The 12,996-nt window shown below is 39.5% G+C and overlaps 1 protein-coding gene across 1 annotated transcript in view; it reads right to left on the minus strand.

Moving 5' to 3' along the window:
• The window catches only part of DNAH10 (dynein axonemal heavy chain 10), a 102,135-nt gene that overhangs the window by 61,761 nt on the left and 27,378 nt on the right, over positions 1–12,996 (minus strand). Inside the window, exons 14-26 of the mRNA XM_078848986.1 lie at positions 11,091–11,242; positions 10,466–10,630; positions 9,512–9,719; positions 7,950–8,106; positions 6,480–6,956; positions 6,034–6,192; positions 4,911–5,027; positions 4,728–4,830; positions 4,309–4,487; positions 3,448–3,659; positions 1,737–1,893; positions 709–942; positions 479–601 (exon numbers count right to left, since the gene is read on the minus strand). Coding sequence (XP_078705112.1) covers positions 479–601; positions 709–942; positions 1,737–1,893; positions 3,448–3,659; positions 4,309–4,487; positions 4,728–4,830; positions 4,911–5,027; positions 6,034–6,192; positions 6,480–6,956; positions 7,950–8,106; positions 9,512–9,719; positions 10,466–10,630; positions 11,091–11,242 — 2,443 coding nt within the window. The remainder of the gene's footprint in view (positions 1–478; positions 602–708; positions 943–1,736; positions 1,894–3,447; positions 3,660–4,308; positions 4,488–4,727; positions 4,831–4,910; positions 5,028–6,033; positions 6,193–6,479; positions 6,957–7,949; positions 8,107–9,511; positions 9,720–10,465; positions 10,631–11,090; positions 11,243–12,996) is intronic.

Below are 12,996 nucleotides of genomic sequence, written 5' to 3' on the forward strand. Positions count from 1 at the left end.
TCTCTTGTGACAATACTGAAACAATATAGGATATTATTATATATAGTCATAATCTTTATTATTATTTACTATTTCTACAATACTGCGGAATGCATGATGCCTTAGACAGATAAGTCGTGAAGCGCTTGCAGCTGCAGAACCTTTATTACTGACCATGATGCAAGAAATGGAAAGGATCCAACCTGACAATCAGATCCCAGCTTAAATGTGTATGTCTGGCAATTAGGAAAAAATATTTTTACTTGTAAACTGATTTCTGTGCCAAGTAAGCTCACTGTCACGTTGACATTTTTACAATCAATTTGAATAGCTGGGAGTATCACTAGAGAGAAGTACTCGCTTAGTCATCACGAGAAGAAAAATGTTAGGGCACTGACATCTATAAATGGAGGATTGCAGTTCAATATGGAGCTAAAAGCAAAACATATCACGTAATTCTCTCAATCACAAGCTGTTACGAAACAGGTCAGTTACTTGCCCTTTTAAATATCCTGTCTATGTTGTCAAATTTTTTTGCTTCCTCTGGAAGCTGTGATCTTATATCCCCACCAATAAAGATGCTCTCCAGGTACATCCATTTCCTCTGAACCACCATCCAGACCTAGAAGAAGAGTCAAGTGTTACGATCAAAGAAACAAGTTCGATGGAAAATCTTGATCATGAAAAACAAAAGCTAGAGACAAATTAATCATTCAGTTTCTTCCCTACCTCAATAACTTCACCAATCAAGGACAGAGTTTTTTCCCAGTGGTGGACTGTTGATAGAAAAGGACCTACAAATCGACTGCCTGAGATACTCTGAAGATTGACAGCATTGTCATCAAGAATCTGAGTAATTTCATCGACCGATCCCAAAATAAAGCCTCGCTCTTGAATGCCTTTGAAATACCTCACTACAGTGAACTTCATGTTCTCCCAAGTTTCCACTATCTCCTTAACACCCTGCATGTGAAGATAAAAAGAAGCCTGTTTCAGTCCTGTAAAACTAGAGGACAGTCATTCTAACATCAAAATGAAAATCGCTCATTTAGGATGGCCTTTACACAGATTTTTCTAGCTCTAAAGGGCAGGTCTTCTCTGAACGAGGACAATGTATCCATCAGATCTCTTCTTAGTGTGCATTATGAGTTTTATCTGCTAATCTCAATGAGAGAAATAAGTTCTTTCTGCTTTTTATCACTATAGAGCCAACACAGCTCAGAGAGAGATGGATTTGGTTCCATCTAGTGCCTCATTAGCAGAGCTATCGTCTCAGTTACCTCCATTGCAGCTCCAGTGAAAATAATCCAGTTATACTAGTATCACTGAAGGACTAATCTGAGCTGCAGAACCTTTATTACTAGCAGTGATGCAGAAAACGGAAAGCATCCTGCTTGACTATCAGATCCCAGGTCAAATGTGCAGGGCTGGCAGTTAGGAAAGAAAATATTTTTAATTGTAAACTGATTTTTGTGTCAAGTAAGCTTTCTGATAGACAATAAACATGGAAAACTACCCTGACTCTTTTACAATCACTTTTCAAAGTAGACTCGCACTTTAAAACCCATCTAATCCAAACAAGGATCACACAAATGGCTAACATAACCTTTTTTGGCAACTAACGGTTAAACTATTTATTGCTATTCTAAATACCATTTGATAACTAAAACTGAAAGATCAAAAACAATGATGAAAATAAAAACCTCTGTTGTCATACATGTCTTTGAAACAAGCTAGGTATTATTTAAAAACTTTACCTTCTCAATGCTAAGCTCTTTAACAGCAGATCCCACTATCTCATTGATAACATCTGAGTACTTATGCAGCTCCATAGCAAACATATTCTCCAAGGTAAAAGTTGCTGTTGTCATTTCAAAACTAGTGCCAGTTCTCTCCATAAGATCATTCCAATGCCTGGAAGAGTTTCAGTAAATCAACACGTTATAAACAAGACCAGATATTATCAATAGGGATCAGCTTAAAGTGCAGGGAATAATACTATCAAATGAAGACAAATTGGAGGGAACATTCATTTCCTAGACATTCCATCTTCTCATCCCAGCCAAACACACGTTGGAGGTTAGCTCAGCAGCTCATTCTTTACTTCCCACCACTCGGTGGGGGTGTGGTTTTGGCAGTTCCATGTGATGCAGGTAAGAGAGATGAACTGGTAGCTTTGAGCTGTCAAGCTGTTGTAGCAGAGAAAGGGTGGTCTGAATGTTAGGAGAGCTGGTGAAAGGAAGGAGGAGCATTGACTTGATCAGGTCTCAGCTACCTCTGTTTGAGATCAAACATAAGGAGCAAAACATCAATCAGCAGCCAGCTTTGAACTAAGCACAACCAGTGGTTATCAGATTCCAGCAGTGTTTCTAGAATTCCAGACTAGAACTACTAGCATTAGACGCTAGACCAGTAGCTATAATATGTATAATATGTAGTAGTATATGTTCATTTGAGTGCACAGAATAGGTAATTACATGGTACTATCACATTTATATGATCAACCAATTTATTTGAGCATGAGCTTTCGTGAGCTACAGCTCACTTCATCGGATGCATACCGTGGAAACTGTAGCAGATATTATATACACACAGAGATCATGAAACAATACCTCCTCCCACCCCACTGTCCTGCTGGTAATAGCTTATCTAAAGTGATCATCAAGTTGGGCCATTTCCAGCACAAATCCAGGTTTTCTCACCCTCCACCCCCCTACACACAAACTCACTCTCCTGCTGGTAATAGCCCATCCAAAGTGACAACTCTCTTCACAATGTGCATGATAATCAAGGTGGGCCATTTCCTGCACAAATCCAGGTTGTGGATCCAGGAACATGTTTCATGATCTCTGTGTGTATATAATATCTGCTGCAGTTTCCACGGTATGCATCCGGTGAAGTGAGCTGTAGCTCACGAAAGCTCATGCTCAAATAAATTGGTTAGTCTCTAAGGTGCCACAAGTACTCCTTTTCTTTTTGCGAATACAGACTAACACGGCTGTTACTCTGAAACCTGTCATTTATATGATCAAGTGCCTAGCAGCCAGTACAAGTGAGATAACGACATGGCCACATTTTGCATGCATGAATTTAGTGGCTGGTCTGAGATACTGAGCCTATGTGTCTATGATTTTGGTTTTGTTCATTTTGTCAAGCACTATGACACAGTAAATGTGAAAATAACTATCAACGAATGTATAATAATGGTCCTGTGCTCAATACAGTCTAGAATTATATTTATAATTATATTTCATATTTAGAATGAGACTTCATATTTTACATAAAATACACACAATATTTACACATACTGCATCATCTTGTGCAATCTTAGTAATTGGATATCAACTATTATGGTCCATAATATGCAAAATGTTTGCATGATTTCAACATCTGGAATTAACAGTTATAACAAATAAAAATAAATGTCCTTGCACATATAGAAAATTCCTTAAACAAACTGGATCAAACCTGTCTCTCAATGCTTCATTTTTCAAATCAAGCAGCAAAGGAATGGAGTCCTTGAATGCCTTCATCTTTGTTTCCAGGTGATAAGCCACCGGCACACTGCGCATTTGCTTGGGCAGCTTTCGGAGGCTTTTAAGAAATCCTTCAATTCCTTCTTGGAGAAACTGCACATTGAGATTTACCCAGAGGGTCTGCGACCATTCCTCTTTAGCAGCCTGGAAACAAGATAGATGCAAACATTCATAACATTTCCTTTTAAGTTACTATGAAAGGAATGTGACAAAAATATTTATTATTTCTCCTGCAATAGCATTCAGAGGCCCAGTCAGCATCCGGGCCCAAATGTGAAAGACGCTGCACAAACAGCATAAAAGGCAGTCCCCTGCCTCAATGATCTTATAGTCTGATTTAAGACAAGACACAGCAGGGGAAGCAGTAATAAGAACCCGCTTTACAGAGTCACAGTCTGGCTTTTAATATGAGGACATCTTAATTATTCCAAAATCCCTTAAAAAAAAAAAACTCATTCAAAGACCAACTAAGGTCACGTATGGCCAGCCTGAGATCCCTCTACTCACAATGAGCACTGCACCTAACCACAGGAGCAGTCCCACTGAAGTCAATGAGACTACTTGGGGAGTAAGATGCTAACCAGCATTAAAAAGAGTATCAGAATCTAGCCCTAACTACAACATTATACTTCCTGGACCAGTGAGTATAACTAAAGCACTATTCAGGCGATCTACATTCTGGTAGTCAGAAGGATAAAACAATCACAACTTATTTCAGTCAAATGGATAGGAAAAGACTTGACTGCAATTAAAGGAAAGTTCTATATTATACATATTTTTATAGAACACTTACTCTTTGCAACTTATAAATTGCATAGATCTGCTTTAGACCCCTCATATCCTTCTGCACTTTTAATAAGTCAGGGTACATTGTGATTGGAATGTCAAAAAGTTTCTCAGCATTAGCCAACTCCTGACGATTTTTCTCATGTTTTTCCAATTCCTTATCAAAAATATCTAAGAGCTCCAGTCCTGTAAAGAGAAGGAAAGTCTGCTAGACAAAAATTTTTCATGGGTTATGATGGGTAAATAATGCATCATTTTTGTATACACATATACACAAACTATATTTCTTCAAATGTCATACGGTGAATTGTTCAGCTTGTATCTTAAGAGGGAAAAACATTCTGAAAGTACATAGGTTTCTGTTTTCAAGTGTATTAGTCTTCAGACTACTTTAGGATGTAACTACAGAGACATAAGTCTTCTTACCTTTGTCAAGATTCTCCCCAACAGCACCAGGCCCCTCAGTAGTAAATCTGTGGAAAAAATCTGCTATTTGGCTACTGTAGTCTCCAATCTGCTCCCTTGTAATCTAAAGGGAATATTGTTTGAATTAGGGTTTTTTCCTTCCTTTTCTAAATGTATTTTAAACATGTAAGGTAAAAATATAACCTCCGTGAATGTCTTTTTGATGCTTCCAAGGCTGTGATCAACTTCCGATGCATCAAATAAGAGAATCTCCCACATTTGCTTAATCTTGTCGACCAACTCTCTCTCTTCTTCAGTTGTCTAAAGAGAACACACGTATGAATACAAAGTATGTGAGCCAAATCCTGCAACTCAAACGCACATGAAGGATCCTGACAGAGGATGAAACTGATCCATGGTGCAAAGGCAGAACAAGACCTTCCACATCATGAAAGCCTTTCATCAGTACAGTGAGTACCCTTGAATAAGGCAGTACATGCACACCACGGAAAGGATCTTCTCACCAAACGACACAGGCTAGGGTAGATGGCCATGAGGTGAGTGCACCAGCACAGGGATCATGAGATGGACATTTTTGCAGATCTTGTGGTTTCAACACCCACACAGCTAGCACAGAGAGCTGCAGCTCCTATTCCAGCTCACAGGGCAGGAAAAGAAGATATGGGGGCGAAGTGCACAGCAGCCCTGCTCACTGACCCTGAGTTAGAGTGGTGGATTTCACCTCCCAAACCTTACTGCACTCATGGCTTGATCCAAAGCCTATTGAAGTCATGTTTTTCCAACTCTTTATCAAAAATATCTAAGAGCTTCAATCCTGTAAAGAGAAGGAAAGTCTTCTAGACAAACATTTTTCATGGATTATGATGGATAAATTATGCACCATGTATGTATACATCTACACAAATTCCACTGATTTCAGTGAGCTTTGAATCAGGCCTCCATTCTGCATAAAGCCCAGTCACTTAGGCTCTATGTGAGCGGAGTGGATTTCCCCAATAAAATGGTACCACTGACTTCTGTGGGAATACCCTCACAAGTAGGAATTATTCACAGGAAAGTAAGGGTTACATGATCAGGCCTTCAGTTATGAAATATACAAAACATTATTTAAATAACCTGAAACTGAGCTAAACAAATGTACAGCAATCTAGTAAATGTCAATCTGGGAGTAACAATGTGAAAATATTACTTTTTGATTCTATTAAGACAAAATAGTTTAACTAAACTTCATTCGTTTACATGAAAGGTGTTTGTATCTGAAGCACAAGTATAAAATATCTATGGGATTAGATATAAATTCACTTACAGGAATGTTATATACTGCAAGGGTACGGTATCTCTCCTGAATGTCTAAATATTTCAATTCCACCTGTAAAGAAATATCTTTGATCTCTGCAATTGTGCCAAGAACAAATTTGAGATCTTCCAAAGAATCAGGCGCTTTCCTAAGGTTCTGTGATAATCTCTATAAAAGAAAATTACTTTTGAGAAATAGCAGTAAGAGAATAATTAGGCAAAAACATAGACAATTAAATACAATTATATTAAGTCAGACCATGTAAAACAATTAAACAATCTGTATGTATTTTTTTAGTTAGCAGTTAGTTAATTGATGATAAAGATGAACCCAACAATGTCTGATCGAGATTTCTTTTTCCCTCATAAAATAGGAGGCTTAGGTCATCCAACTGTGCAGCACCACTCAGAGCTGGTTAGAAAGACTGATTATCAGTGAGCAGAGAAAACATCTACCTCAATATCTTCCTGAAGACTGAAGAGTTCCTCTTTTGCAGACTCATTGAGAAGTTTTCCAAGAGAAGTCACCCAGCCTTTTGCATTTTCCTGTACTGTGTAGGCTAAAGGGCCCAGGTTAAGCCTAATGCACTGTTCATCTTTAATCAAGGGCTGTTGAGTCACTTCTTGAGCTATCTTAATATAGAACTGCAACTTTTCATCAAAGGTGACACAAGCTGGTTTCTTTGCAGCAAACTTCTCCATAACAATGGCTTTATCTAATTTCCACAGAGGGCGATATCTCTTCCATCGATTCAAGTACTTGGTGAGAGAATTCAGGAGCTTGTGTATGTTTTGAGTGATGAGAACAGCCTGTTCGATTATTAGTGGATTCTGAGAGATGTCATTAAAAAAACTCAAGGTGATGAGTTCGTCTTCTTCAGCGCGCTGAGGGGGGCAGTCAATACAGGTGCCGTGCATCCACCGTACAAAATGCTAGAGTTTTAGTATTAAAAAAATAATGTATTAATGGGGGTGGGTGAAATTAGTGACGGTTGTTAGCCTTTAAGTAGGAGATTGCTGTACTAAAATCTCAAGGCTTAATTCTGATCTTAAGTATGCAGGCATGTTGGACTTTTAAAGTTAGCTGTTGGGCATTTGACAAAACAGGAGGCCTATGTATCTGAGATCAGAACTGAATTCAGAGTACCCTACAGTACCAAATGCATTCTTCCAGGCATTGTTATTTGGTCTGTTTTTCAAGTCTGTCGCCTGAGGATGTCATAAGCTAGGTCAGAGGAGCAGGTACAGGTCAGCCAGGCTCAGCAAGAAGGTAGAGCATGAGCAGTGAGTTTTGGAGTGGGAAGGTGGAAGGCAGGACTGACCTGTATTTATATTTGGGGGGAGGGGGGGGTTGTCTGTTCATCAGTGCAGGGTAGGGTTCCTCCTAGAACATTGTGTTTCTTTTCTGAAAAGAAGCAATGCGCATCCTACGATTGTGAACAGACCCCTGGCCGGATACCTTATTCCCTTGGGCTAGTATAGGAGTTATGCCCCTTCCTGAGTGCTAGGTAAGCAGCCTGCCCTGCTGCTTGTGAGGAGGTCAGTGGTTATAAGAAAGGTTACCTACACCTCTTTTCCTCCTTGCACACACATGCACCGGAGGGTAGGATCCAGTCTTAATTACATTTGGATGCTATTTCCCTGCTGGTATTTATGAATGTATAGGGCCAAATCCTAAAGTTCTTACCCAAGCAAAACTCCTGATGAAGTCAATGGGAGTTTTGCCTGAATAAAAACAGTATGAAGATCTGAGTTTGGTCTTTTGTCATTAGCACAGTTTGTAAAATAAAACAATATACTGAATTTTCTTATTCCAACCAATATAACTGAAATCTTCCCCTTGACATTTGTGCCAATCCAAACATAAAGCAAGAATAACTCATTGTGTCAACAAGCAAGCCCTGAATAATCTTTATCAATAATCACCTTAGTGACTTCAACACAGTCTCTGATACAATGAACACTCATTTTGTCAATTTCACTGGCATTAGGATGCAGGATTATCTCAGGAGCAGATAAAATAGTTTCTGTTTGGAATAGTGGGACATCCCGAAGAACAGCTGCATTAAAAGCCTGCAAATTCCTGCAAAAAAAAAGTTGGACAATCTTAATCCTGCATTTTATAGCTTCATAGATAGGCACAGATATGTGACAATAAATAGCAAGAATTGCAGGCATGAGGTCAAACTCTCCCGTCGGATATGCAAGTCGCTCCCAATTAAGCCATTCAATGCTGACTTCAGTGGGAGGCCCACATATGCATCTGAGGACAGAACTTGTCCCAGACTGCCATGTATAGACTGGTTTGATTGGTAAACTCTTAGGGGTCTGCAAGAAAACAGGCAAGAAATTGAACTCTGGTAAACTGATTTCACAAACATTCCCAGAATACAGCAGAACTGCCCTTTGGCCCAGCCTAACTGGCACAATGGGGCTATAGCAAACGCATAATCCACTCTCTGAGCGCCCCGGTGCAGTATGCCTCTAAAACCAGGTGGTTAGTCAGCTCCACAGCTGCTCTCCACCACAGGGGGCACACTCTGGAGCAGGCTGAGCGTGTGGAATAAGAGGAATAGTGTGGATCAAGGATTGGAGGAGGTATAGCCAGTGTGCTTTTACACCCAGTGATTCTGAACCCCTAAAATGGCCCAAGGGGCAACTGTAAAAGGCATTCAAGTTAGCCTGCATTGGGGTTCACACTGGCCCCTAGCAGCCCCAGAATAGAGAAGATGCAAGCCTGCATTCTTCTCACCCTTTGCTGACATGGGTAGCCTCGCAGGGATGAATCTGGCCTGCAGTGTTCAAACTCCCAGACACTATGTCTGATATATGCTGAATGCAGCCTTTTCATCCTGCAGAAATTGTACCTTAACCCTTCTTCTATCAAGAACACAATAATACCCATTTATACAGAATTAGAGTTCTCTATAGTACCCTTCTAAACATTTCTTGAGCCCTTGAGTAAAAGCTAAAGCACTCATGTTTCAAGCAGTGTATGGACTGGGTGCTTTAAGTGAATCTGGGGTGTAAAGCTGGGCCAGTGAAGGGTAAAAAAATCAGCAAGCTGGTTGACCTGTAAGCAACCCTTAAGAACATACCAAAAGGGTATTGCAATGGTAAACAGGGCCATTCCTTGTAGATAGCTATCAAAGCTACGTTAAGTAGACTAGAATTATTAACCTGTTTACCTGTAGTGTTAGAGAGCCAAAGAGTAAATGCTAAATATGTCTATGTCTACATGCATCCTATTAGAAATCTAACCATGTGACCTAATTAGCTTGTAGATGCAGCAATTAGCCCCTCTGCCATGTACATTGGCCAAACTGGACAGTCTCTACGCAAAAGAATAAATGAACACCTAATCACAGGGGGGATGGATTACATTTTAGCATCTATGAATTTAAAAACAACTGATTTGAAAAAAATAAACAGATGCAAGACAGGAAATCTATTAAACAAATGCAAGACAGTAAATCCACTAGACTTACTTCAGAACTAACTGTGTCAATGTATGATAAATTTTATTTTCCCAAAATGCATAATAGGGTGCTAGTTTTGAAGCTTTGCCAGTGTTTGTGTTGGCAACCAGCCCTTCCATTTTTGTTAGCAAAGGTCCAATGGCAACATACTTTCTAACAATGTGTTCCACGTCTTTAGATCTTTCGCGCTTAATATACTCAAAGAATTCCTTCACTCCTGTAAAAGTTTATGAAAGAAAATTATTATTTATCACTATTTAGTTGTAATAGTAACAGTAGATTAACAAAATAATTAGTTGTGATTTATCTTTGAACAGTAAATTCATCTTGCAAGTTAATTTAGAATATCTTCATTATTATATCAATACCTCAGACCTTTTGGTGGGTACAGATTCAAGAATCCCAAACTTGACTCAGACCGAGATTTTTACATATGGCGGTAACATTTTTAATTATCAGAGACATTCTGAAATAGCTAAACTCCACTAGTGCACATTAACGACTGGAAGACCTGCTGTGATGACTGAATTTCACAAATGAGTAGAAGCCGCTCCAGCCCCACCCTGTATAACTGCAGTCTCCCTGACAGAACTTGTGCAGTACAGCTGCACAAGAGGGCAGGAGAGACTGTATATAGGGGACTCCAGCACCAAGGAAGCCCCCACACAGCAGCACATGGTGGAGGTAGGGGAAAGGCCAGGACACGGATGACCAGAAGAAAGGCAGTTACCGGTTAAAAGATCCACTGCTATGTAGATCTTCATGTCTCACCACCACCAGAGGGGATATTGAAGCTATGCTTGTACTCCCTTCACTGTACTATGACACTGTACTGTAAATTAGCCTTGGGAAGTACTTAATATCGTGTTCTCTTGGCAACAATAAAAGAGGTGTAGCAAGCACACCACTTCAGTAAGACACTTCACAAAGCTGAGAAATGAGAATACAAAATATAAGACCTACCAGGAAGTTCATCCTCATTTTTCAAAGGTGGGGATTTAAATAGATTTGTTGACTCTATTAATAAAAGCTTGTTGTTTATATCTTCGGCATTCTTATGAATCTGATGTACAAGCGATTCAAACTTCCCAATGGCTTGGGTGCACCGAACAATATAGTCACCAATACCTTGAAAATAACGTGTCCATTTTATTCTCCTTCAACATATCTTACACCCCCATTTTATTAATTAGCCAATCTAAGCTTCTAAAAGAGCAATGTAGGCAGTGCAATACACATTCCTTCTAAGACCAAAAGGTAACTGCATTAACATGTCATGTATAGGGGATTCAATTCCATATTCATTGGGGAAGACTAGTATGTACTTCTTTAACAAGGACTGGGTCAGGCCAACGGACTACACCATATTTTCCACAGGGTAACAGTCTGTATTCCTAAATCTGGACTGTGCACCAAAGCTATTAGCAATTTATGACATCCTTGATCTTGAGCTGTATTCACTTCTGCTCAGCATTTTAGATATAACAAACTGCTATAAGTTGACAAGAGAAAAAAAATGTATAGCCTGGGAGATGTTTTAGTGAAAATTAATATCTAAAGGACATTTTAAAAATATCATCTCTATTACCTAAGGAGTTCCAATTGAGTCTCTTGTACCCTGATCTAAATACTCTCCAAAGCTCTTGAATGTGATCATCAAGAAGCTGGATTTCTGCTTCATTTAGTGTTCCCATTAATTTGTGATAGTGATCCAACATCTGTTTCATCCCATTTGTGTATCTAAAGAGAGTCACAAGCATAATGCAAAACATTACAATAAGGGTATTGCCTAGAAGATCTGAAAACCTAATTTTGAACCCAGATATGGAATGCTACACTGGAAGTTTTCCCAAGGTTAACAATTTAGTTACAATTTTAGAGACTACTGGCACATCACCTCTCTGTCATCCTCTTTACACATCAATGCTATTGAAGCCTTGTGGATAGGGGGAAGCGGTAGATATGGTATATCTTGACTTTAGTAAGGCTTTTGGCACTGTCTTGCATGACCTTCTCATAAACAAACTAGGGAAATACAACCTAGATGGAGCTACTAATAAGGTGAGTGCATAACTGGTTGGAAAATTGTTCTCAGAGAGTAGTTATCAGTGGTTCACAATCATGCTGGAAGGGCATAATGAGTGGGGTCCCGCAGGAATCGGTTCTGGGTCCGGTTCTGTTCAATATCTTCAGTGATTTAGATAATGGCATAGAGAGTACACTTATAAAGTTTGCGGATGATACCAAGCTGGGAGGCGCTGCAAGTGCTTTGGAGGATAGGATTAAAATTCAAAATGATCTGGACAAACTGGAGAAATGGTCTGAAGTAAATAGGATGAAATTCAATACGGACAAATGTAAAGTACTCCATTTAGGAAGGAACAATCAGTTGCACACATACAAAATGGGAAATGACTGCCTAGGAAGGAGTACTGTGGAAAGGGAGCTGGGGGTCATAGTGGATCACAAACTAAATATGAGTCAACAGTGTAATGCTGTTGCAAAAAAAGCAAATATAATTCTGGGATGTATTAGCAGGAGTATTGTAAGCAAGACATGAGAAGTAATTCTTCTGTGCTACTCTGTGCTGATTAGGCCTCAACTGGAGTACTGTGTCCAGTTCTGGGCACCACATTTCAGGAAAGATGTGGACAAACTGGAGAAAGTCCACAGAAAAGCAACAAAAATTATTAAAGGTCTAGAAAACATGACCTATGAAGGAAGATTGAAAAAATTGGGTATGTTTAGTCTGGAGAAGACGAGACTGAGAGGGGACATGATAACAGGTTTCAAGTACATAAAAGTTTATTACAAGGAGGAGGGAGAAAAATTGTTCTTCTTAACCTCTGGACAAGAAGCAATGGGCTTAAATTGTAGTAAGGGCAGTTTAGGTTGGACATTAGAAAAAAATTCCTAACTGTCAGAGTGATTAAGCACTGGAATAAATTGCCTAGGGAGGTTATGGAATCTCCATCATTGGGGATTTTTAAGAGCAGGTTGGACAAACACCTGTCAGGGATGGTCTAGTTAATACTTAGTCCTGCCTTGAGTGCAGGGGACTGAACTAGATGACCTCTCAAGGTCCCTTCTAGTTCTATGATTCTATGAAGTCAATGGAAAGACTCCACTGATTTCAACAGGCATTGGGTTGGCTCCTATAGTGCCAATCCAGAAAAAGCATTTAAAACATGCTCAACTCAAAGCACATGAGTGAAATCAATGGGTGTCAGGGGCTTTTGAGAATCCCAGTAGGCACCTATCTGCATCATTAGTGCCTTAATACCTTTGAAAATCTGCCCTAGGTGACTTGCCCAAGGTCACACAGGAAGTTGGTGGCAGAGTCAGGCATTAAACTGAGGTCTTCTAGTGGCTGAGGAATGTTACAGTGCACAGCAGTATAGTATATGTTTTTCTTTACTTCATATTTTTCTTGGGGGGTTACCACGTGTTTTGTTTGCTTGATTTCATCATACATAATTCAGAAAGCAGACAGC

The sequence above is a fragment of the Lepidochelys kempii genome, chromosome 15, assembly GCF_965140285.1.
Source record: "Lepidochelys kempii isolate rLepKem1 chromosome 15, rLepKem1.hap1, whole genome shotgun sequence".
NCBI classification, from domain to species: Eukaryota; Metazoa; Chordata; order Testudines; family Cheloniidae; genus Lepidochelys; species Lepidochelys kempii.